The sequence below is a fragment of the Peromyscus californicus genome, unplaced genomic scaffold (genome assembly GCF_007827085.1).
Source record: "Peromyscus californicus insignis strain IS unplaced genomic scaffold, ASM782708v3 Scaffold_11__1_contigs__length_118956290, whole genome shotgun sequence".
Taxonomy (NCBI): Eukaryota; Metazoa; Chordata; class Mammalia; order Rodentia; family Cricetidae; genus Peromyscus; species Peromyscus californicus.
In genome coordinates this window covers 108,476,400-108,501,095 of record NW_026294402.1, presented here as the reverse complement: position 1 = coordinate 108,501,095, position 24,696 = coordinate 108,476,400, and the positions used below count along the sequence as shown (strand labels likewise).

At 48.8% G+C, this 24,696-nt stretch overlaps 1 protein-coding gene across 1 annotated transcript; it reads left to right on the top strand.

The window, feature by feature from the left end:
• The first annotated feature begins 8,958 nt into the window (after positions 1–8,958).
• Positions 8,959–24,696, top strand: Crtap (cartilage associated protein). Its single transcript, XM_052723151.1, has 7 exons — positions 8,959–9,705; positions 13,755–13,904; positions 15,250–15,421; positions 18,746–18,874; positions 20,153–20,298; positions 21,770–21,853; positions 24,201–24,696. The coding sequence occupies exons 1-7, from the start codon at positions 9,019–9,021 to the stop codon at positions 24,252–24,254; spliced, it is 1,422 nt and encodes a 473-aa protein (XP_052579111.1). The 5' UTR covers positions 8,959–9,018; the 3' UTR covers positions 24,255–24,696.

Sequence of the window (24,696 nt, the reverse complement as noted above, 5' to 3'; positions counted from 1 at the left end):
AACTAACTCAGAAGCTGAATATGAATTATAAATACTCAGCTGTAAGGAAATGTGTTTGTCACATGAATGCATCCCATTCTACTGGGCATTACTATGAAGATGATTTCTTCTTAAACTGTACTGTCTAATTGATAAATATAATGCTAGCTTATACAGAGTTTTGATGAATAAAAGTAAATACAAGGAAATGTTACACAGCTAAGCCTATGAGTTCCACCTAAGGAGCTGCTTCAGATCACAAGCTCAGGTTAATAGTTAGGAAAGCAATCGAATTCCCTGGGAGCCAAGCTGGTCTTAATTCTCTTAATGCTGAAAAGATGCAGTCATGGGTTTTGGTGTATGTCGTTAGCTGAAACAAAAACTTGTAATAACTTCAGGTTAGAGCAGATGTTTTGACAATAGCTTTAGGATGAAAAAACCAGCTCTTTCCGCAGTCTCTCCTTCCATACTCCCCCCTCCACATGGTCTCTCTCTCTCTCTCTCTCTCTCTCTCTCTCTCTCTCTCTCCCAATAAAGCTCTAGAAAGGTTAAAAAAAAAAAGAAAAAGAAAAAAACATAGAAAACAATCTAATGTCCACAAGGACACACAGCTGAGGTCAAAAATACAAAGCAGCCCAACTGTTAAGGTTGGTTGGTGATTAAAGGTGATGATTAACTCTTTGTACCCAATTCCTGCCCTCAATCTCTTGATACAAGAAACTATTGATAAATGGGTATACACCCTAAAGATCTAAAGTACAGCTGACTGACTGTCTTTTTTTTTTTTCCAGAGCTGAGGACCGAACCCAGGGCCTTGTGCTTGCTAGGCAAGCGCTCTACCACTGAGCTAAATCCCCAACCCCGGCAAACTGTCTTCTATGTACAAAAGTTTATGTTTATGATTCCTTTAAGATTCCTTATAAGATTAACTTTCAAGATAAACAGTAAAATGATTGATTTTTTTCTTTGTAACAGCAGTATGCAGCCTGCCAACAAGAGTTGGCTGTGAAAAATACTTTCTATCTGCTCATGTTTCGTTAATCTGTAATAAGTTGCTTAGATATAAATGTATATGGGATATTGGGATGACTTTGTTTTTAATCATGTATGGGAGATGAAAAACATGTTTTTTACATGTACTTTGTAGGAACTTAGTAAAATCACTGTATGAGGTAGATATTAGAATGAACAGCTGTTTTTTAGAAGCGTCTTGACCTTGAAGAATCCTTGTGGAAAACAGTGATTGTTTAAGCTGAGGGGGGTCTTACAGCTATCACATGACTTTGGTCACAAGACACCTTAGGCACACCTGAGGCTCTTGTATTATTATTTTTTTAAATTTATTTATTTATTTATTATGTATACAGTGTTCTGCCTGCATGTATGCCTGCAAGCCAGAAGAGGGCACGAGATCTCATTGTAGATGACTGTGAACCACCATGTGGTTGCTGGGAATTGAACTCAGGACCTCTGGAAGAGCAGCCAGTGCTCTTAACCTCTGAGCCATCTCTCCAGCCCCACAGGTTCTTGTATTATTGTGTATTGCACGATGCATAGTGAAGGGCTAGGGCCATGGAGGCACATGATGGTCTCCTGCAGCAAGACATATAAATTAAGGTTAGAGACCTTGGTATGAGAAAATAACTTTATGTAACAATCTATAAATATGCTTTTGTATGGCTGTTCACCCCCAGTCAGTCCAGTCCATAGGACGAGGCCGGTGAATAAAGAAGGAAGCCATGAAGAGAATGTGTGAGTGTCCTTTTTCCTAACCCCCTCAGACAGAAAAGCCCAGTACATGCCACTATGACTTTCCCTTCAAGCCCTGTGCTGCCTAGAGGCTGGTCCCCCAGACAGTGTTAAAGATACATCACCCCACATCACACAGAGGAAGAGGACCCACCCCTCTGGAATCTCTGCCAAGGGTCATCCACCTTGCTTTTCCCTGTGGGTAGAAACCTTGGCTTTTGTCCCTTGTCTCTCCACACGGAGCTAGATGGCTCCATCAGGATTTCTCACAGACATTCCGCCTCCAGACAGCTCAGCTTTGGTTGCGTGTCTTACTACTCCGTAGCGAGGACCATACAACTGCCCTTCCCAGACTCGTCTTTGCTTCTGTTGTGTTGCTTCTGCGTACTGATTCATTGTCTCGTTTTTCCTGGGGGAGATGTGAACAGATGTCTATTCACCCAGACATGGTGATAACCCACAGAAATGGTTCCATCCAAGTACACCTTGGTGGCCCAGTGACTTTACTAGGGTCACATACAGAAGCGTGAGTCACTCAATAACAGCTGCACCACGGCAAAGTGTCACCTCCGCACGACTGGTGACCCACAAAAGCTGCCTCACTGCAGTCCCCACTCCTGATTAGAGCCGGGGGTGGGGAAGTCCACTTCCTACGTCCTCCAGCTCCCTCAAGACTGCACGCAACTGGTGTGCAAGAGTGTAGTAGCTTGAATCTCAGTCATGCCTTAGAGCTCCTGGCTCTGTCACCTACTCCATGTGTCTGGGCAATGGCAGACGCTCTTCACCTTAGATCACACCCTGGTGAGATAGAGACTGTAATATGAAATTCACTGGGTCATGGAGGTAGTCACCAGACTGATGAGTATCTAGAAGGTTGGCTCATACAGGATGGTAGCTGGCGGTTGTGAAAAGAATTAGACCCATAGATTAGATAACACCTTATCTCAAGGGCAGTGCTCTCATTGTTCATTAGTTAGTTGGTTAGTTTTTCAAGACAAGGTTTCTTTGGGTAGCCTTGGCTGTCCTGAAACTCACGCTGTAGACCAGGCTGGACTCAAACTCAGAGATCTGCCTGCCCCTGCCTCCCGAGTGCTGGGATTAAAGGTGTGTGCCACCACCACCTGGTTAGTGTTCTCATTTGATAATGGCCCACAGCCAAAGGAGTAAGTAAGGTGGTGTCAAAGGGAACAGAAGTTAAAGGTTATCCTTGGCTACACAGTGAATTCAAGGCCAGCCTGGGATACATGAGACCTTCTCTTTTAAAAATAAAGGTTTTTTTTTTGGTTGATTTATTGATTTGATCATTACAGTGGGAATGTGAGAGACTATTCTGTTCATTTTTTTCTTTTTGGACACATTTTTTATGAATGACTCCAACCCATTCAGAAAAAAATGTGGAGAAGGGTAAAAAATGTATCCCAAAGTTGGTATTCCAAGCATGAAGAGAACCAGAGAAAAGAAAAGAACCATGGAAAAAATGGTGCCATTTGGGGAATCAATCAATGAAGGGATTCTTTGTGTTGTGTTATTTTTTTTTTCAAGTCTGAAATTACTTTACATGATGTTTTAAAATTTTCTTAGAACATGGTAAATCTAACTTCTCTGTTTCTCCTCAGTTTTTAGATACAAGATGATAACATGTAGTAAACATTTTTCACAGAATTGAGGCTGAGTGTTTAGAGCAGGGTTGACCAACTATAGGCAGAGGACCAAATGCAGCCTGTGGCCTGTTTTTCAATGGCCTGCCAGCTAAGAATAGCTTTTATATTTTCAGATGGGAAGTGATGGACTGGCCAGAGACCCAGTTCCACACTGTGCATGTGTGTGCTTGTACCCTTGTGTGTTGGTGTATGTATGGTGTGGTATGTAGGCATGTGAGCATGTGAGCATGTGGAAGCCAGAGGACACATGTGAGCATGTGTCATCCTTAGGAACACCATCAACCTTCTTTGCAACAGGACCTCTCAGTGGCCAGCCTGGCTGCCCATCAAGCCCCAGGGACCCTTCTGTCTCTGCACCCCCAGCATTGGGACTATGGGCTGTGCCACCATTCCTGTTATTTGTACATGGGTGCTGGGGATTGGTCCTCAAGTTTGCAAGACAAGTACTTCACACACTGAGCCCTCCATCCCCTCAGCCTACACGTTTAAGACTGAAATGTCAGTGTCCGTGGCTAAAGCACTCCTGATCATAGTCATCCCCAGTTCTCCAGTGTGACCGCTTTCCCGATGCACTGAAGGGGTGCAGCAGTCCCAGCGGAGACTCAGGAGCAACACACCTAAAATGCTTGTTACTCGGCCCTGTGCAGAAATAGCTTGCCAGGAGAAGGCAGATTGTAGGTTGTTTCTGACACTGTACCACTTTTATTTTAGTTCAAGTGTTAAAACCTTATTTATTTTGTTTTTTTTTGAGACAGGGTATCATGTAGCCCAAGTTATCCTCAATCTTCTAGACACACACACACACACACACACACACACACACACACACACACACTCCATACCCCACTCTCCCGAAAGGGCAAGGCCTCCCATGGGAGTCAACAAAGCATGGTATATCAAGTTGAGACAGTACCAACACCCCCCCCCCCCCCCCCCCCGCCCCCATCAAGGCTCAGCAAGGCATCCCACCATAGGGAATAGGTTCCAAAAAGCCAGCTCATGCTCCAGGGTCATCAGATCCTGGTCCCACTGCTAGGGGCCCCACAAACAGACCAAGCTACACAACTCTCACCCATATGTAGAGGGCCTAGATAGGTCTCATGCAGGTTCCCCAGCTGTTGGTCTGGAGTCCATGAGCTCTCATGGGCTTGAGTCAGCTCTCTGTGGGTTTCCCCATCATGATCTTGACACCCCTTGTTCAGCCAGTGCTCTTAACTGCTGAGCCATCTCTCCAGTCCCCTCTGCATCTATATCTACATCTATAGATCTATATCTGGCATAAAGGAGCTCTTTTTACTGTGTTTTTATTATTTTATTTTATTTTGGTTTTTTGAGACAGGGTTTCTCTGTGTAGTTTTGGTGCCTGTCCTGGATCTTGCTCTGTAGACCAGGCTGGCCTCGAACTCACAGAGATCCTCCCGAGTTCTGGGATCAAAGGCGTATGCCACCACTGCCCAGTTAGGAACTCATATCAAAATTGAAAATCAGTAAAGAGCTTGTCACATAAGCATGAGGACTTCCTGAACTTGAGTCTTCAGAAATCATGTTGCAAAAAGAAAAAAAAAAATTGTGCCCAACACGCTTATAATTCCAGGATTGGGGGGGGGGGGGCAGACGTCAGAGGGTCCCTGGGCCCCTCTAGTCAGTCAGTCTTGCCAAGTCAGTGAGCTCCAGATTCAAAACTCTGTCAAAACAACGTGGTGAGTGATTGAATAAGACACCAGATATCAACTTCTGAACTCCACGTACAGATACACCTGTGCGCACACACAAACGCACACACCTACTCAATATAAAATTAAAAGTTACTTAAACAGTAAATACATAAATAAGCCAGGCATGGTGATTCACACCTGTACTCTCAGGATTTGGAAGTCCTCTAAGAGAGAGGACTGCAAATCTAAGGGCAGTCCTAGCTGTAGAACAAGATGTTCCAAACCAACAGGGCAGGAGCCGCAGCTCAAGTGAAGGCACTTGCTGATAGCCTGGAGTCCCGAGTTCAATCCCCAGAACTCACAGGGTGGAAGGAAAGACCCACCTCCTACAAACTGTCCACTGACCTCTACATACAAGCGGTGGCACGTGTGTGCCCGAAAACATAAATAAATAAGTGTGATAAGAAGTAAACAGCAGCCCCTCCCACGCCCACCCCAGCTAAAACCGTGGCAGTTCTGCTGTGCCACAGTCATTTTTTTTTTCTTTTGGTTTTGGTCTTTGAGAAAGGGTTCTTCTGTGCAGCCCTGGCTGTCCTGAAACTCTCTGTAGACCAGGCTGGCTTCAAACCCACAGGGATCCGCCCGCCTCTGCCTCTGGAGTGCTGGGATTATAAGGTGGGGGCCACCACAGGCTCCAGGTCCTTTTCTGATCTTTCTCACTTCCTTAAGTTTTCTAACAAAGAAAATCATGAGCTCCAGATCTCAGGGTTAAGTTGTGCAACCAAGCTAGGGGATCAGTCATAAAGCAATGAAAAGATAAAATTGAGAAACAAGCAACCCCATAAAAGTTGATGGTCATGTGTCAGGAGCCCGCTTGGTCCTATGACAGCGAGGGCTTCTGGGATGTCGTCATCCACATGTGTCCTTTCAGGAGTCTCAGCTGCCTGACAACATCCAAGGACCCACGGGAGCCCTGGGGAGGGGGCAGGGGTGGGGTAGGGGCAAAAAAAACGACTGCTTCTGTAGGGAGTACGTGCTTCCTGGTGCTACACACTTGAAAGTTTGTTTAGAGTTTTTTGGTTGGTTAGTTTTCTGGTACGTTTGGTCATTCCCCACGTCCTGCTGTTTCTTCTTTGGGGAGGCTCCTTAGGTTGACCCCACTCTCTGAGCTTACAGCCACATTTACGGCTGCGATTTACTTAGTCTCTGAATAATCATAGTGGTTTTCTATCTGGATCAAATGTCATAACTAGATGTGGCCCAAAGAGTTATTCATTTGGCCCACGCCATGTTGGTCCACTAGCATCTCAAGTTTAATTTCTATATCTGTCAACACACAACCAGAGGATGACATAATCTGCATTTCCCGTTTTGTTTTCTGAAAGATGAGAAGGTCTGGGTCCAAAGTCCCAGAAAGTGACATCATAAGAGACATAAGTTCTGGGAACCCCAGTGTCCTGGCTAGATTTGCCCTCTTGACACAGCCTAGAGTCTTCTGAGAAGCCTCAACTCAGGAATTGCCTCGATCAGGTTGGCCTGTGGACATGTCTGTGAGGCAGTGTACTGATTATTAATTGACCTAGGAGGGCCTGGCCTATGTGAGTGGCACCATTCCCTGGGCACATGGTCCTGAGCTTGTACAAGAGAGCTTGCTAAGTCAGGTGTGGTGGCGCACGCCTTTTATCCCAGCACTGGGGAGGCAGAGGCAGGTGGATCTCTGTGAGTTTTACGCCAGCCTGGTCTATATAGTAAGTTCCAGGCCAGTCAGGAGTGAGACCCTGCCTAAAAATAAACAAGCAAATAAAAAGTGTTTGAAAAGAAAAGAAAAGAAAGCCAGCTACGCATGAGCTTGAGTGAGCCAACCAGCAGTAGTCCTCCATGGTTCCTGCCTTGAGTTCCTGTCCTGACATCTCTCCATGATGGGTCATGACCCGGAAGTATAAGGTGTTCTCTAAGTTGCTTCTGGCCAGTGTTTTATCGCAGCAACAGAACTCTGTGCTGTTGGTTTTGTTATTGTTGTTTTGTCAATTTCACACAAACTGAGTCATCCGGGAAGAGAGACCCATCAACTGAGAAAATGCCCCAATCAGATTGGCCTCTAGACAAGCCTGTGGGGGCATTTTCTTCAAAAATGATTGACGTGGGAGGGCCCACTGTGGGCAGTGCCACCTCTGAGAAGGTGGTCCTGGGGCGTAAAAAACCAAACAAGCTGAGCAAGCCAGTGAGCAGCATTCCTCTCTGGCTTCTTCAGCTCCTGCCTCCAGATTCCTACACTGGCTTCTGACGATGGACTGTGACCTGTAAGCAAAATAAGTTATTGTATTGCCAAGTTGCTTTTGATCCTGATGCTTTAACACAGCAACATAAAGTAAAGAGGACAAACACCCACCCTCCTTAGTTCTGAGGACTAAACCTAGGACCGACCTCATACATGTTAGGTAAATACTCAGTCCCTGAGCCTTTTTCATTTTGTAAAGTTTACGTGTATGGGTGTTTTGCCTGCCTGGTGCACCACTTATGTGCCTGGCGCCCAGAGAGGCCAGAAGGGTCAATCAATGCCCTGGGACTAGAGTTACAGAAGGTTGTGAGCTGCCATGTGAGTGCTGAGAATCGAACCCAGGACTTCTGGAAGGGAAGCCAGCGTTCTTAACCACTGAACCATCTCTGTAGCCCTATTATTAATTAATTAATTAGTAATGGAGATAAGGTTTGGCCATGACACATACAAGAAGACCAATTCTTGGTTGGCATTATTTATTCAGATTTTTTAATTCAGATTCCTGATCTCTCCTATTCTAATCTAATAGCCATTTAATCTTAGTCCTGAACAAAGGCCACTTATTTATTTATTTATTTATTTATTTTGGTTTTTTGAGACAGGGTTTCTCTGTGTAGTTTTGGTGCCTGTCCTGGAACTCACTCTGTAGACCAGGCTTGCCTCGAACTCACACAGATCTGCCTGGCTCTGCCTTCCAAGTGCTGGGATTAAAGGTGTGCACCACCACTGCCCGGCTCAAGGCCACCTATTTATTGAATAGCACAGAAAATATGGTATGGAAAAGGAAAGAGGAATGCTTGTCTTAATCAGTCTTTCATGGGAGTCTCCCACAGAACATCAGTTTCCCAGCCCTGACTCAGAAGAGTACACTCAGGTACCACAGCACACCTGTGGAGGTCAAAGGACATCCTGGAGGATTGATTCTCCTTCCCCCAAAGTGTGTCTCAGGATTGAACTCAGGCTATTGGGCTTGGTAACAAGTGCCTTTAGCCACTAATCTCGAAGCTCTAAATAAGTTTTGGGTTTGGTTTGTTTTAGACAAGGTCTCACTCACTATGTAGCCTGGGCTGGCCTGGAACCCAGAGACTCACTGCCTCTGCCTTCTAAGTGCTCAAAGTCAAGGTGTGCCAGTCAATTTTTAAGTTTTCATTAAGGGCATATATAGGAATTTTGGATTCTGTCCCTACAACTTTGCTGTATATTATTTCAGAAGTGTAAAGATTTTTTTTAAAGATGCTGTCTTCATCATTGCTCATGCACAAGTTTCTCCAGCATACTCTGTCCTAACATGCAACGCATTCTCAACATGACAAGTCATACAATTTACAAAGAGCCACCGGCATTCTTACTAATTTTATCTACGCAACATCTTTTAAAACCTTAGGTCAGTGGCATTGCTATTCAAAGTGTGATCTGTAAACCCGCAGCCTCAGTTGTTTAGGGCAGGCTTGGTAGCGAATGTTTGTGACTCCCAGCAGTGAGGAGGATGGAGGACTGCAGGAAATTTAAAGTCAATTTGGACTATACAGTGAGTTCAAGGCTAGCCTGGGCTACTGCAAGGAACACCCCCCCCCCGCCGTCGGGGGTGGGGTTGTGGGGAGAAGACTCAGCCCAAACCGGAGGTGCTGAACCAGAAACTAGGGGCGCGTGGTCCATACATCCTTCAAGTGATTATAAACTTTCTTTCCTTTCAGAGATGGGGTCCCATGTACCCCAGGCTGGCCTGGAATTCGCTAAGGTCCTCCGCCTCCACCTCTCAGATTCAAGGGTTGAGCGCCTCCCCCCAGGACACGCCCATCCCGGTCCCCGGGCGGGGAGGTCGGCCGGACGGGGCGGGCCACGGCCGGCGTGCCCGCCTCCCCACCCCTGCCGCGTCGCGCGTCCTCCGCTCTGGGCTCGGGTCAGCGGGCCACGCGCGATGGGGTCCCGCAGCCCTGCGGCCGTGTTGCTGGTGCTGCTGTGTGCCGGGTGCGCGCTGCCACCCGGGCGCGCACAGTACGAGCGCTACAGCTTCCGCAGCTTCCCGCGGGACGAGCTGATGCCGCTCGAGTCGGCCTACCGCCACGCGCTCGACCAGTACGGCGGCGAGCACTGGGCCGAGAGCGTGGGCTACCTGGAGGTGAGCCTGCGGCTGCACCGCCTGCTGCGCGACAGCGAGGCCTTCTGCCACCGCAACTGCAGCGCGGCCGCGCCCGCCGGTCCCGCCGGCCCCGCCGGCCACGCAGAGTTGCGCCTCTTCGGCGGCGTGCTGCGCCGCGCGCAGTGTCTCAAGCGCTGCAAGCAGGGCCTGCCCGCCTTCCGTCAGTCGCAGCCCAGCCGCGCGGTGCTGGCCGACTTTCAGCAGCGCGAGCCCTACAAGTTTCTGCAGTTCGCCTACTTCAAGGTAAGGGCGCTCGCCCCGCCCCGAACCCCGCCCCGCGAAGCTCCGCCCACCCGAGCACAGCCCCTCCCCCAACCTTAAGTTCCACCCAGCCGACCCTGCTCCACCGCAAGCCCCGCCCAGCAGGCCTGCAGCCCAGATGAGCCCCGCCCCACGCAAGCCCCGCCCGTCCCATCTCCTTCCCCCTGAGGGCCCTCCTTTGCACAGTCTTCTCTCAAACCTCATCCCACTGAGCAGGGGCCCAGTCTGCCTCAAGACCGGTCTCAGTTGAGCCCCGCCCGGTGGAGCTCCCTGCCGGCTCCCGGAACCACACCGCCTCCCACCCTCTCCACCTCTGTCGTAGAGTACACTCCACAGAGCCTTGCCCCTGAGCCCGCCTCACCAAACCTCCCTCCAAACCACCCCCAGATCCCACCCTATCTTACTGAGCCTCCCCCCACCGAGCCCCACCCTGCCTCTCCCAGCCCACTCAGTCTCATTCTGAGCACCCACCAGCAACATCCCATATTGGGCCTCTTCTAGGTCACTGCTCTAGGCCTAGACCCACCATGCCCAAGGATCAGCCCTTTCCTTCAACCTTGAGCATCATTCCGTTATCGCATGTGTGTGTCTGCCTGTGTGTGTGTGTGTGTGTGGATACCAGGCCACATATGTGTGAATGCCTTTGGAGGCCAGAAGAGGGCAGCAGATACTCTGGAACTGGAGTTAGGAGGTTGTGAGCCACCCAGTGCAACTTGAGTTCAGGGAACCGACCTTGGGACCTCTGGAACAGCAGGAAGTGCCCTTTCCCACTGAGATATTGCTCTAGCCCCCTTCACCCGGGTTCTGCCACACAGCTCTGCTAACGCTCTCCAAATCATGCCCTGTAGGTGGAGTTTTTTGTTGGGACTGCGGGCTCCCCAAATAACCACACAGAGACTTATTGTTAATTGTAAATGCTCAGTCGATAGCTTAGGCTTATTACTAACTAGCTCTTACATCTTAAATTAACACATATTTCTTATCTATGCTATACCATATGGAGGTACCTTTTCTCTCCACATGTTTATCTTCTCTCCAAGTCTCCTCAAGACTCCGCCCTTCTCCCCCCACCTTTTTCCCTGTCTGCAAGTTCCACCTAACCTCTTGCTGCCTAGCTATTGGCCATTAGCTCTTCATTAAGCCAATGAAAACAACACATCTTCACAGTGCACAAAAAGACTGTTCCAGAACACTGCCCTTCCTCCCTCATCTTAAGCAGGAGAATTATTTTTTTTTCCTTTTCGAGACAGGGTCTCATGTAACCCGGGCTGGCTTCGGACTTGCTACATAGCTGAGGCTGATGATGAATTCCTCGTCTTCCTTCCTGCATACCTCTGCATGCTCCACCCCTCCCAGCTCCTGGGAACATTGGTGCAGACTGTCCTAAGGTAGCAGATATGCCTCAGGATGCCCCAGCAAAGTACGTGGAACTGGAAAAAAGTCTTCATAAATGTGGCCTGCTCTTTGGGGGCAGGATCTTCTCTGCTCAGAGAAATGTCTGCACTGTGATTTACCAGGCTCATCTCTGCTCTTTCTCTGTCAGAATTTAACACACACAGTTCACTGCCGCCTCTTTATGGCTGCTTAAATTCTGCTTGTGATTGCTTGCCAAAAATAGCCACAAATTGCAGTTCCCTGCCCTCTAAGTCCTTGCTCGGGAGGTTTGAGTTCCCAGTTGCCGGACAGAAAGGATTCAGCTTGTTGGGCCTTCACAGGGCTTGGCAGAGAGAGAGCTCTCAACTCAGTTTCTCCTTTTTCTGGTTAAGGAACATTTTTTATTTTTTGCTTTTATTCATTTATTGTGTGTGTGTTCACGTGTTTTTGTGTGTGGGCACAAGTGGCATGTGTGAAGGTGAGAGGATGGCTTCTTGGGAGCCTGCCCTCTCCTAGCTTGTCGGCTCCAGCCAGCCATCAGTCATCCAGCTTGGTGGCAAGCGCCTTTACCCACTGAGCCATCTTGCTGGCCCTTGTACTCCTCTTCCTAAACGCTCTTCCTAGAGCGAGTCCCATGTCATTGGCTGCGTTCAGAGCCTTCCCTTCTCTCTAGCTGCCAGCCTAGGTCTCCCCAAGTCCCATCAGCCGCAGGCCACCTCCTGTCATTCTGCAGGTGTCAGCCTGGACATCTGGACATCTGGGAGCCTGCCCTCCTCTCCACACACTCCCCTCTCCACGTGGACTCCACCGCTGTATCTGATGACTTGCCTCAAATTTAGGGGCATTCTGGTACAGATGGGTACCATCTTATCTAATCCTATTCTCGAGAATTTGATGTCTCACGGGTTCTCTCTCTGCCTCTGTCTCTTTCTGTCACTGTCTGTCTGTCCGTCTGTCTGTCTGTCTCACCCTGACCACCATCCCAGCCTCAGAGTGTTCCTTGGGTAGGCTGAAGGAGGCCTTATGTGCATCCATGGTGGGGACCCTTCCCTCTGCCAGATTGTGCCAGGATTCTGTCAACATGGGGCCCTCAGGTTGTTGGCATGTGTCCCCACAGGGAGGTGGATTTGTCACCATCTCCTGCCCATGTCAGTTACTTTTCAAGTTACTGTGACAAAATGCCCAGCAGAGCTAACTTAAGAAAGGCTTGTTTGGCTCACAGTTTGAGGATAGAGTCCATGATGGAGGGGAAGTCAAGGTGTCAAAGCTCGAGGTGGCTGGTCACATGGTGTCCCCAGTCAGGAGGCAGAGAGGGATGCATGCTGGTGCTCAGCTCACCTTCTCTGTTTGAAGTCTGGGAGCCCAGGCTGTAGAACCCAGGCTACAGGATGGCATTTACCCACAGTGGGTGGATAATCCCAATTAAAGCTTAATGTAGATAATTCCTCACAGACATGCTGAGAGGCTCGTCTCCTCCGTGGTTCTGGTTCTAGATTCCATGAAGCCAGTGATAGAGATTTATCATCACATTGCCTCCTAAGGTCCCCCCATGGCACACCTGTCCTATTTGAGATCATCTGTGTTCCTGGTAGTACTGATCAGGTGGACAGCTCTCAACCCAGGGCCCTGGGCCCTGCAGCTCCTGCAGACCCTGCATGAACTGACCACTGAAAACAGTGCCTGCTTATGGGAGATGCCTCACAAATCTTCATGGAGTAGATGAGTCAGAGGGGAGTAGAGGTCCCCGAGAACGGAGGCAGAGGTTCTGTGAGAGGTCTGGGAACATTGCTGTTTGTCAGGGTTGCAGCAGAAGAGATGATGTGGGGAAATTCTGTCAGGACAGTTGTCCACAGAAGTGTGTGCTGGTGCAGAGACTCACAAGGGGTGTGTTAATCCCCCAGCATAGTGCCACTCAGTTGTACCCCACCCATGGCCGGAAGGAGCGAGGAGGTGAGTGGTTACTGGGAGTTGGGAGGAGTGAGGAGGAGTGACCATGTAGAGAAGGCCGTCTTGACAGGATCTGTGACCTTCAGTTTGAGAACACTGCAGTCAGGGGTGACTGGAGGGAGAGACAGAAGATGGAGTAGACTGTAGCCCTCCCTTTTAGCTTCCCACTGGGCTCCTCACGGGTGACCCCTGTGGAAGCCAGAGAGCACCGAGACTGCTGTAAATGCCACAGAGGCCATCCTCCTGGGGCCTAGATGGTGGAGACAGTGGACAGCAGGTGAAGCCATGGCACTGTCACTTTCTGGGAACAATGCCTCATCAGAATGGCTGGCCCAAGTCTTGATAGGCCTTGAAGTCATTGACCTCTTAATCGGAAGTGTTATTTGGGTAAAGAAGGAACCAAAAGGCTCCCTGAAGAGGCTGGTGCTGGGGTGGGGGTAGCTCAGGTGGGAAAGTACTTGCCTGGCATGCAGCATTCCTGGGTTTGAGCCCCATCGACACATAAAACTGGGTGTATTCATGGATGCCTGTGATCCCAGCACTTGGGGAGGTAAAGGCAGGAAGTCAGAAGTTCAAGGTCATCCTCAGCCTTGAGGCTAGCCTGAGCTGCATAAGACTGGGCCAAGAGAAGTTGCTGAAATGAAGCTCTCAGTTCTAAAACTGAGGGTTCAGCGTGTGTCCGAACTGTTACCCTCTCACCGTGCACCTAGGCCAATGACCTCCCGAAGGCCATCGCTGCGGCTCACACCTACCTTCTGAAGCACCCTGACGACGAGATGATGAAGAGAAACATGGCCTATTACAAGAGCTTGCCTGGAGCTGAAGACCACATTAAAGACTTGGAAATCAAGTCCTATGAGGTACTCTCTGGCTTACCCCACAGCTGGTGCAGCATGTTAAAGAAGCATGTCTCTGGGAGCAACTAGTATCTTTTTAAAAAATTACATTCTAATTATTTAGAGAGAGAGTGTGTGTGTAAGAGTGTGTGTGTGTGTGTGTGTGTGTGTGTGTGTGTGTGTATGTGTGTGTGTGTGAGACACAGCGCTTGTGTGGAGGTCAGAGGACAATGTGTAGTTCTCTTCTTTGACCATGTGGGTCTGGGGATTGAACTCAGGTCATCAGGCTTGGTGGCAAGCACCTTTATCCACTGAGCCATCTTCCTGGCCCAGATGCTGACGTCTAAAGAATGCTTGTGATATTTTCAGTGACATTTGCTGAATTATGACAATAGGAAACAACTGGCTGAACACAAAATTTCCCTGAAGGAAAATTAGCAAATTGGGCATGGTGGCTTTTGCCTGTAGTCCCAGCACTGAGGAGGCTGAGGCATTGATGATTGCTGCAAGTTCAAAGCCAGGCTGGGCCACATGCACCACCGTGCCCTTTCAGCTAACTGTTGATGAACTTTACATAGTTCAGTGATGTAGGACAACTTCATGTGTTATGATGACTACAAAGAACACGGTGAGGAGTTTATCACCCAGCCTGACAAGTTCCCCCGTCCTTTTCAGTCAGGCTGGCCCCTGACTCCTGGGAATCATTGATCTGATTTCTTTTCCTTTTACCTTTGTCCGAATTTGATTTTATTGTCAAATACTTGCTCTATTTTGAGTTGAACTAAAGAAGAAATATAGTCATTTGGGCTGGGGACATAGCTCAGTTGGTAGAATGCTTGCCTAGACGCTCAAAACCCTGAGTTCAGCCCCCAGTGTTATATAAAACTGGGTATGAGAGTGCATGCCTGTGACTCCAAACTCAGAAGTTCAAGGTTGGGCTGGCAAGAAGGCTCTCTGGGTAAGGGTTTTTGCTGCCAAGCCTGGGGGTCTACCTGCGTTTGATCCCCAGGATTCACAGGGTGTAGGAGAGAACTGCCCCCCCCCCCAAGCTGTTATCTGACTCTGTAAGTCCACACTAAATAGACTGTAAAAATAAATTTTTAAAAAAGGGGTTAAGGTCATCCTCAGCTACTCAGGGGTCTTGAAGTCAGCTTGGGCTGTACTAGATTCTGTTTTTAGAAGAATGGACCTCTTGTGAACAGTGTGGGCAAATCTACACTCACGTGCCCAATACTTGGTTTGCATCCAGTCAAGGGTCATCCAGGCCTGACGAAGCATGGCTCGGCCGGGGTCGTGGTTCTTTTGGGGGTGGCCAGGCGTGTCTCCCACTTGCCAGGAGAGAGCTTCACTGCATGTCCTTGCTTTCCAGAACCTGTTTGTCCGTGCGGTGCGGGCCTATAATGGGGAGAACTGGAGGACGTCCATTACGGACATGGAACTGGCACTCCCCGACTTCTTCAAGGCCTTTTATGAATGCCTGGCTGCCTGCGAGGGCTCCAGGGAGATTAAGGACTTCAAGGACTTCTACCTGTCCATAGCAGGTCAGTGGCGGGTGGGGCCTGCGCTCCAGATGCCCTGATTGGCACCTGAGGAACACTTTTCTTTTCAAGGTATGGTTATTTATTTGTTACCCTTAAAGATTGTTTTTGACTGGACTCAGACTTAAAAGTAGAAGTTCTCATTGAGGACAGTCTGCATCCCTTGGCCCTCCGTTCCTCGTGCTTTTCTTTGGAGTGGAGTAACAAGACGCTGAATCTTGGATGCTTTGGTCCTGGACTTCTGACCTTTTTTAAGGGCTTGTTGATAATGTATTGGCGGACATTATCTTTAGAGAGATTAAAAAGCTTTCAGATTGGTTGGGTGGTGATGGCACACTTGTTTTTAATCCCAGCAGAGGCAGGCAGATCTGTGTGAGCTCGAGGCCAGCCTGGTCTACAGAGTGAGTTCCAGGACAGGCTCCAAAGCTACACAGAGAAGCCCTGTCTCAGGGAAAAACAAAACAAAACGAAAGCTTTCAGATTCGGCAGGCTCTTTTAGGTCCCAACCTACAAGGCATGGTAGTGTCTGTCTGTCCAGGAATATCCTCTCCTTTCTTTCACAGTAACCGAGTTGAGAACACTCAGATTGGCATCTACAGTGTATCATCGAACAGACCTGCTCTTCCTCTCTCCGGTTCCCCTTGCTCTCTAACAAGAAGGCCCCTTGCTCAACAGCAGGCACACTCTGCCCAGGTCAAATGCCTTGCCTCCTGGGAAAACCTTGCCTGTCATTCCCACCGCTGGTTCGGACCACATAACCCTTCCACTTCACCCAGATCATCAGCAGCTACCTCTGTAGCCACGCACATCTCATAGAATGTACAAAGCTTGCATTCATCATCCGCTTCAGTGAGTTTCTGCCAGCTGGTGGCAGGGGAGGAGAGATATTCAGCTTCATCTTGACGCAGCCGACCGCCTAGGAGGTGCCACGAAAAAGAGCGAGGAACGCTTTTTTTAAGATAGAAAAGAAATTTGTTTTTCCTTTTTGACAGGGTCTCACTGTGTAGCCCAGGCTGGCCTGGCTATGTACACCAGGCTGGTCTCAAACTTACAGAAATCCTCTTGCCTCTGCCTCCTGAGTGCTGGGATTAAAGGCGTGGGCCACCACACCCAGTTTAGATTTGGGTTTTGATTATGGTGGAGTTCTTAGAAGGTGGTCAGGGTTATTTTTTTCTTTATTGATATTGAATGGATTATTTCCTCAGCCTTGTTTTTCATCCCCAATATTCTTTCTTCTGAAATCATTATCATCGGTACTGATTTCATTGTGTTCTTCATTCATTGAACTTTTCATTTCGAGCATTTCAGCCCTCCCCACCTCCATTTCCTTGTGAATCTCTCATCCATGTTGCTGCCTTTCTTTCCACATTACCAATTTTCTTTCTTTCCTTCTTTCTCTTTTGATTTTTCAAGACAGTGTTTCACTGTACAGCCCTGGCTGTCCTGGAACTCACTCTATAGACCAGGCTGGCCTTGAACTTACAGAGATCTGCTTGCCTCTGCCTCCCGAGTGCCTGGCTACTGTAGTATGCCACCAACCTTACTTTAAAGACATTTAGGCCAATTACTTTGTAACTATTTCTCATTTGGGCTGGGCACAGTGGCACTCACCTTTAATCCCAGCAGTAGGGAGTCAGAGACAGGCAAATCTCTGTGACTTCCGGGACAGCTAGAGCTGCAGAGTGAGACCCTTTCTCAAAAATCAACAACAAAGCAAACAAGTGAACAAGATGATTTGGTTTCTGAGAGTTTTATTAGGAGTGTCCATTTTTGGCTGAACACTGGAAGTAGCCTCAGAATGTCACATCAAGACGTGTGTGATGCCTGTTACTCTCTTATAGAAAGTGATGTTTTTAATTTTATCTTTGTATTGCAATGCTGGGATTGAACCTAGGCCTCACATATGCTCTATAAATGTCCAACCCCTGCGCCCTGTCCTAGCCCAGCACTGTTCATTCTTAAGCATTTAGTTAAAGTATCTGCTGGAGCAGGGCTAGTGTTATCTCCTTACCAGTTACATGTTAACAGCCAGACCCTGAGGACTCACATTCCTTAAATGCTTCTCCTCATTCCCAGCGTCACCCCTGGACATTCTTGCCTCTAACATTTTTTTCTGTAAAGGTTACTCATACATAAGTAATTTCCCCATATTTTGTGTGCTTATTTTAGATAGAAGAGGAATAATATGTCAAACTCTCTTCCGGTTTTCATTTTTCCATTTCACATATCCAAATTCGAACATAGAATTTATGTTATTTGGGGTTGGGAGTGTAGCTCAGTTGATGAGCTTAACCTAGCATGCACGAGGCCCTGGGTTCAGTTCCCAGCTCTGCATTGGTCATGGTGGAGCATGCCTTTTATCTTCGCCAAGAAGATCAGGAGTTCCAAGGTCTTTCTTAGCTACACCCAGTTTGAAGCCAGCCTGGGCTACGTGAGACACTGTCTCAATTTTTTTCTACCAACTCGACAGTTTGCTGTTGTCTTTGTGGTGCCAGGATCAAATGCAGGGCCTCCTGCATGTCAGGTCAGCCCTCTGCCGGTGAGCTAAACTCCCAGCCTCCCGTTTAAACTGTTGAAAAGTGGTACTGTTCGCTGCAGAAGAGGCAGAGCGTCTCACGAGTGCTCGATTGCTGTTCATATTAATGTGTATTAACATTCTTTGGCCATTAAAACATTTTAAATTGTATTTTTATTTATTTATTTTGGGGGGGTTAGCGCTGTGGCACACTTGTGGTCAGATGACAATTGGTGGATGTCGGTTCTCTCCACCACTGTGTGGGGTCCTGAGGATTCAATTTATGTGTGTAGTCTTGGCGGCAGGCCTCTATACCCAATGAGCCACCCTCTTTTCCCCCAGCCCCTCTTTGGCTGTTTTTATGATAGGTGTTTGTCATTTTCTTACTGATCTTAAGACACTTTGAATATTAAAGATGAAAGTCCCTTGATTTATTTAATTAATTATTTACTTTTGAGTGTATGAGTACTTTGTTGCATGTTGTCTATGTACTACGTGTGTGCCTGGTGTCTCTGGAGGCCAAAAGAGGATGACAGGATCCCCTGAAACTGGAGTTAGAGGCGGTTGTGAGCCGCCATGTGGTGCCGGGATCTGAACCTGGGTCTTTGGAAGAGCAGCCAGTGCTGTTCACCACTGAGCCAGTCCTTAACTCCAGGTTCTTTATTTTAAATGTTGTGTCTTTTTTCTCTTACCTGTGTGTGTGGAAGGCAGAACTAGATTGAAGGTAGTAACGGCTGGGGCTGGATTAGTGGTAGAGAGAGAGATTGGGAGAGGGGCTGAGACTGTTCTGAGAATTTATGTCTGTTTTTCAGATCATTATATAGAAGTGCTGGAGTGCAAGATTCAGTGTGAGGAGACCCTGACCCCAGTCATAGGAGGCTATCCCGTGGAGAAATTCGTGGCCACCATGTACCACTATTTGCAGTTTGCTTATTATAAGTGTAAGTAACCCCGTGCAGGATCTTGAATGACGTCCCAAGACTTCCCTGTTACCTATGGTGGCTGAGAAGGCCCATCAAAGCCATGTACATGCTGTGCACAAAGAGACCCTGAGCTGCAGGGCTTGAGTTCAGGTTTTGCCTCCTGTCCCCTGGGAAATCTTTGCTTCCCAGGGAGGTAGATAAAGGTGTAAGTAAAAATTAACATTTATTGAATGTAGGTGTAATTTACATTTGAAGCCCTCACCAGACTCTGTGGGAAGAGCCTCCTTGAAGTTAAAAGTTGTCGTTATAAAAAATAGCCACTAGGTGGCACAATTGAGTCATTTTCGGCTGGGTCATGCCTGCCAACCAGAGTTCGTTACATAATAGAGTTGCCTGCTTTACAGGTTAGAAGTGGCTGTGGAAGGGGCCTGGATAAATACCCAGGAGCTTGTGTCTCGTTTCTTTTTGCCTGACTCCCCTCCCTTCCAAGACCAATGCCACCCTGCAGAATGCCCATGTTGATGGTGATGTAGGGGTACAGTTCTAAGCAGGGGGACTGGAGCAGGTTCGAACCCCTGTACCCAGGAGATGGCAGGACAAGGTAACTTTTGACTCTTCCAGTTCTGAGAGCCTACCGTGGTTTATCTTGTTGCTTTCTCTAGTTTCAAGTCTTTGTTATTTGTTTATTTATGTATTTAGAAACCAAGTCTCAACGTAGCCCAGACTGGCCTCAAACTCACTGTATAGCCAAGGATGACCTTGAATCTCGAGCCTCCCACCTCCACCTCCCTGGTGCTGGGAATGTGCCATTATGTGTGGTTTATGGAGAAGTGGGGCTGGAACCAGGGCTTCATGGACATTCAGCGAGTCCTCTACCGCCTGAACTGCACCCCCAGCCCTTCTTTATGTCTTCCAAATCTGGGTTGGTTGGAGGAGGGCCCACCTTCTCTGGGTGGTGTTGTCCTCTCCTGATGGGACCCAGGAACTGCAGCCTCCAACAGGAACCTTTGTAGTTAAACAGCCTCTGTTCCTCAGTCCCAGTGTGGTCCAGGCCTTGAGACCCACCTCCTGTGATGAGTCAGCACAGCCTGAGGGTGACCCGAGGCTTCCCCCATCCTTTAGCCTGTACCCTGCCCACCTTCTGAGGTCAAGGGTTTTCTGGAGAAGGGGCTGGAGGGAAAGCCTCAGGCGTGGTCTTTTCCTGGAGGAAGGTCAAGCTTCTGCCTTCGAGGGGGTGGCCCTGGAGCTGCAGCGCATGGCTTGCCCGCCTGCCTAGCCTCTTCTCCCTGGTTCCAGTGAACGACCCGAAGAACGCAGCCCCCTGCGCTGTCAGCTACCTGCTCTTCGACAAGAACGACAAGGTCATGCAGCAGAATCTGGTCTACTACCAGTACCACAGGGACAAGTGGGGCCTCTCGGACGAGCATTTCCAGCCCAGACCCGTGAGTGTCCCACACTGGGTCCCCTCTGTCCTTCCTTCTTCCAGCCTTCAGGAGACTGCTTGCCCTTCAGAGAGAGGCAGTTCTGAAATGAAGGAACTCTCTCTGTTTCTGGTTACTCTTGGTTCCCCCTGCCACTCTTGCATCAGGCCCTGACTCTGTAGCCCTGGCTGACCCAGAAGTCACTGTGTAGACCAGGTTAGCCTTGAGACCCACTTACCTCTGCCTTCTGAATGCTGGGATTGGAAGCATATGCCATCACACCCTGCTTAATTTCTTTCTTATATTTTTACTTTGTGTGTGTGTGTGTGTGTGTGTGTGTGTGTGTGTGTGTGTGTGTGCGTGCGTGTGCTTGCAGTTGCAACAGCATGCGTGTGGAGCTCAGAGGACAATTTAGGAGAATCAGTTCCCTCCTTCTACACAGTGGGTCCCAAGGATTGGACTCAAGTGGCCCGACTTGGTGGCAAGCACCTTTATCCAATGAGCTATTGTCCAGGCCCCCACAGCCTTTTAATCCCTTCTTTGAGTCAATATGTTACTTATGCACACAGCCTGCATTTAGTTTTACAAAAACAGGATTCTACTTCTCATGGTGTTTTTGTAACTTACTTTGTCGTACCCCCCAACACACACACACACACACACACACACACACACACACACACACACACACACGTATATGGTGTTAGAAGCCCAGAGCTCCCACATGCTAGGCAGGTGCTCTACCACAGAGCCACCTCCAGCCCTTGGTCTTTAAAGATAGGGTTTTACTGTCTAGCCCAGGCTGGTCTCAAATTTGCAATCCTCCTGCTTCTGCCCCCCAAGTGCTGGGGTTATAGACTTTCAAGAATGAACCATCTTTGATTCCTTTGGCAGATAAATGTGAGGCTTTATACCTATCGTCAGGGGGTTAATTATTAATTAATAATGTTTCATTGCCACTTTTGGGCATGGTGGCATCTGACTAATTCTAGCACTCTGGACACAGAGGCAATAGGATTATTGTAAGTTTGAGGCTAGCCTGGGCTATAAAGCAACACCCTGTCCCAATAAAACAGAAACCCAGATTTTTTTGTAATTTCTTCAGGATTTTTGTATGCTGTCCTAGGTTTTCGTAAATAAATCTTCCATATCTCAATTCCTTGCTGAAACACACGTTCACACATTTACTCAGTTGCTGTGGGGATTGAATCCAGGACCTTGTTCATACTGATCAAGTGCTCTACCACTAAGCTGTACTCCCAGGTTTTTTTTTTTTTTTTTTTATTGTTGTTGTTTTGTTTGAGACAGGGTCTCATATAGCACAGGCTGGCCTTGAGCTTGCTATGAAGGATGACTTTGAACTTCTGGTTTTTCCCATTCGCTTGTAAATACTTTCATCCCTTGAATGAAATCTGGTACCCTGTGCCCAGTTGCTGCCGGCTCTCACGTGAGAAATCTGGTCCCCTGATGGTTCTCTCTTGTGTCTGAACAGGAAGCAGTTCAGTTCTTTAATGTGACTACGCTCCAGAAAGAACTGTACAGCTTTGCTCAGGAGCACCTAATGGATGACGATGAGGTAAGCTTCCGTGTTCTGCACACGTCTGTCTGAGAGAAAACATGACTCATGTCTCTGCTAGAGTCCCTTAAAGGCCGAGTCCTCCCTTAAACAAGGAACAGAAGGGGCCCTCGAGAAAGCAGCTGCTGTGGGGGTTTTAATGAAGCCAGTGCTCTGGTGTGGAAAAGTCCAACTTTCTAGGAAGTTTGGAGTATGCGCCAGATGTCTGTGTGTGCGTGCGTGCGTGCGTGCGTGCGTGCGTGCGTGCGTGCGTGTGAGATACAGGTTGGGGGCACTTGTCACTGCACGTGTGGGGGTCAGAGGACAACCCTGTGGAGTTCTAGGGATTGAACTCAGGTCACCAGACTTGTAGGGCAGTTCCTTTACCCACTAAGCCATCTTGCTGGCCCCTCCACTTTATTTTTGGAAGCAGAGTCTCTCACAGAACCTGGAGTCTATTCATTCAGAGTGACTGGGAAGCCAGCTCCCGGACCCTCCTTGCTCTGTCTTCCTCTCCGGCGTCGAGGTGACAGACATGTGTCTGTGCCTTGGTGCTATGTACGTGCATCCTGGGAATCAGAACTTGGGCCTTCAGCCTGAGCAGCAGGCACTTTATCCACAGAGCCATCTCCCAGCCCCCCTTTTTTTTGTAAGACAAGGTCTTGCCATGTGCCCAGACTAGCCTCAAAAGTGATATGTAGCCCAGGCTAGCTTTGAACAGCCCTGTCTCCTGCCCAAGTGTAAAGTGTTAGGTGTGTCTCACCATGCCATGTTTTTTTTAAACCTTATTTATATGTGTGGGGGAGGGGCAGGGGCATGTCACAGCACCAGTGTGGAGGTCAGAGGACAGCTTGAGGCAGATGGTTCTCTCCTTCCACCATGTGGGTGCCAGGGATTGAACCCAGGTTGTCGGGCTTCACAGCAAGCACCTTTACCCGCCGAGCTCTCTCTCAGGTCCCCACACCATCATTTCTTAAAGAGTGTGGTGAGTTGTTCTGCACTCTGGAGACGCTTGGGAATCCCTCCCATTTCCCACCAGGTTATTAGAAGATGTCCTTGCTGCTCGAAGTTCATCCTTTTCTGGAAGCAGACTTCCTGGCTGGATGTCCCTTAGGCAGCCCTTTGTTGTTTGTTTGAGGCGTTTTGTGCTTTGAGACAAGGTCTCACGTAGCACAGGCTGGCCCCCAGCTTGCTGTGTAGCTGAGGATGACCTTGAACTTCTGACCCACCTACTGGGACCTCTCAAGTGCTGGCCTTGCAGAGACTTACCACCATGCCCAGTGTCAGCTCGGGACTTGACCCACGCCAGGCACACACTGCACTCTACCTGCTGCATGGTAGATATTTCCTGATTGCTTCCTTCTTGATTCGTCCTGACTTGAAGTGGAGGGGCAGCCGGGCCACAGAGAAGCCATCTGTGGGTACCCCTAATTACTTAGAGAGATTTTTTTGGAAGGAACTGGAAAATGCTTTGTAAGAAAGCTGGGAACTTGCTGTGTTTGGAGCCAGAAGAAAGCTGGGAGCTGCTTCTGTCCTGATCCTTCACATCCTGGAGGAGCCTGGAGGATGGGAAGTTCTGAGAGATGCTGGGCCTGGGCCGGGCCAGAGGCTCTGAGCTGCCCCTCCCCCACCCCCCTCCACCCACTCTTCCTACCGTTCCAGTTCTGGAGGAAGCACCTCTGAGAAAGACAGGGTCAGGGGAGTTTCACCATGCTGATTCACAGGGCTACCGCCTCTAAGGAAGACAGCGTCAGCCCTCTATGAAATAGGAGTGACCATAGCTGTGAGAATGGAATGCCCACTGGGGATGAAAGTGCTGTGCAAGCGAGGAAGTGGAGGCTGGGGATGTAGCTCAGTGCTATAGCATTTACCTGCAATGCACAAAGCCCTGGGTTCAATCCCCGGGGCTGCTAAATAAATGAATAAAAAGTGATGCCCAGGCCTGAGCCTTAGATTGGGTCTCATTGAAGAGAGTCCCAGGGATGCTCTCAGAGCGAGTGTGGCTGCGGTGGTTTGGGAAGTGTGGGCTGCTGGTCAGAGCAGAAAGTACCAGAAAAATGAGTTCCCGAGGCAGAACTGAGGGACCAGGAGGGAGAAGAAGAATGCCCAGAGCGGGGAACCATGTGGAGCCTTTCAGATTGGTGGCTAGACCACCTGCGTGACATGGGTCGTCTTTGGGGTGGCAGGTCACTTGACGCTGAGGTCACATGGGGTAGAAGATGAGGTTCCGTTCCTTGGGAGGAATCAGGTCACCTGGGCTCTGAGCCAGGAGGGGAACCTGCTTTGGCCCGAGCAGCCAGCCCGTGGTGGCCTCTTGGGTGCCTTTCATGTGCGGCCCGCCTAACTGCGCGTCTGCTCTGTCTTCCAGGGAGAGGTTGTGGAATATGTGGATGACCTGTTGGAGGCGGAAGAGGCTGGCTAGTCCACAGCAACTAAAGAGACTTCTCTTCTGTGTTCCCTTTCCCTCAAGTGCCTGGGTTGATGATACCTCAAAGCCTTCCCTTTTTAAAGGAAAGGGGAGCCAGCCTCTCTCTTACTATGCGGAACCAGGGTCCAGCCTGCCCTCCCTGTGTTCGCACCTGTCTACCCACCTTCCCACCTGTCTTCTCTGGTCACATTCGTCTTCATGGTCACATGTCTCCCCAGCCATCTTCCTCTTGTTCACACCCGTCTTTCTACCCACACACACCTTCCCATCATCCCGTCTGTCCCCCATGTTCACATTTGTCTTGTCTCCCCCAGAAAGACAGTCTCTTCTGTGGTCTGTTTTTAATCCTTGAAAAAAAAAATCAGTATTATTTTTTAAGGAAGAAAAACACTAAAAGATGATAAATATATTTGAAGAATTCTTCGGTCTCTCTGCC

Coding starts and splice junctions, on each gene's coding strand:
- Crtap (XM_052723151.1), top strand. CDS start 9,019: ATGGGGTCCCATGTACCCCAGGCTGGCCTGGAATTCGCTAAGGTCCTC. Junction 20,299..21,769: donor AGCATTTCCAGCCCAGACCC/GTGAGTGTCCCA, acceptor GTGTCTGAACAG/GAAGCAGTTCAGTTCTTTAA. Junction 21,854..24,200: donor ACCTAATGGATGACGATGAG/GTAAGCTTCCGT, acceptor TCTGTCTTCCAG/GGAGAGGTTGTGGAATATGT.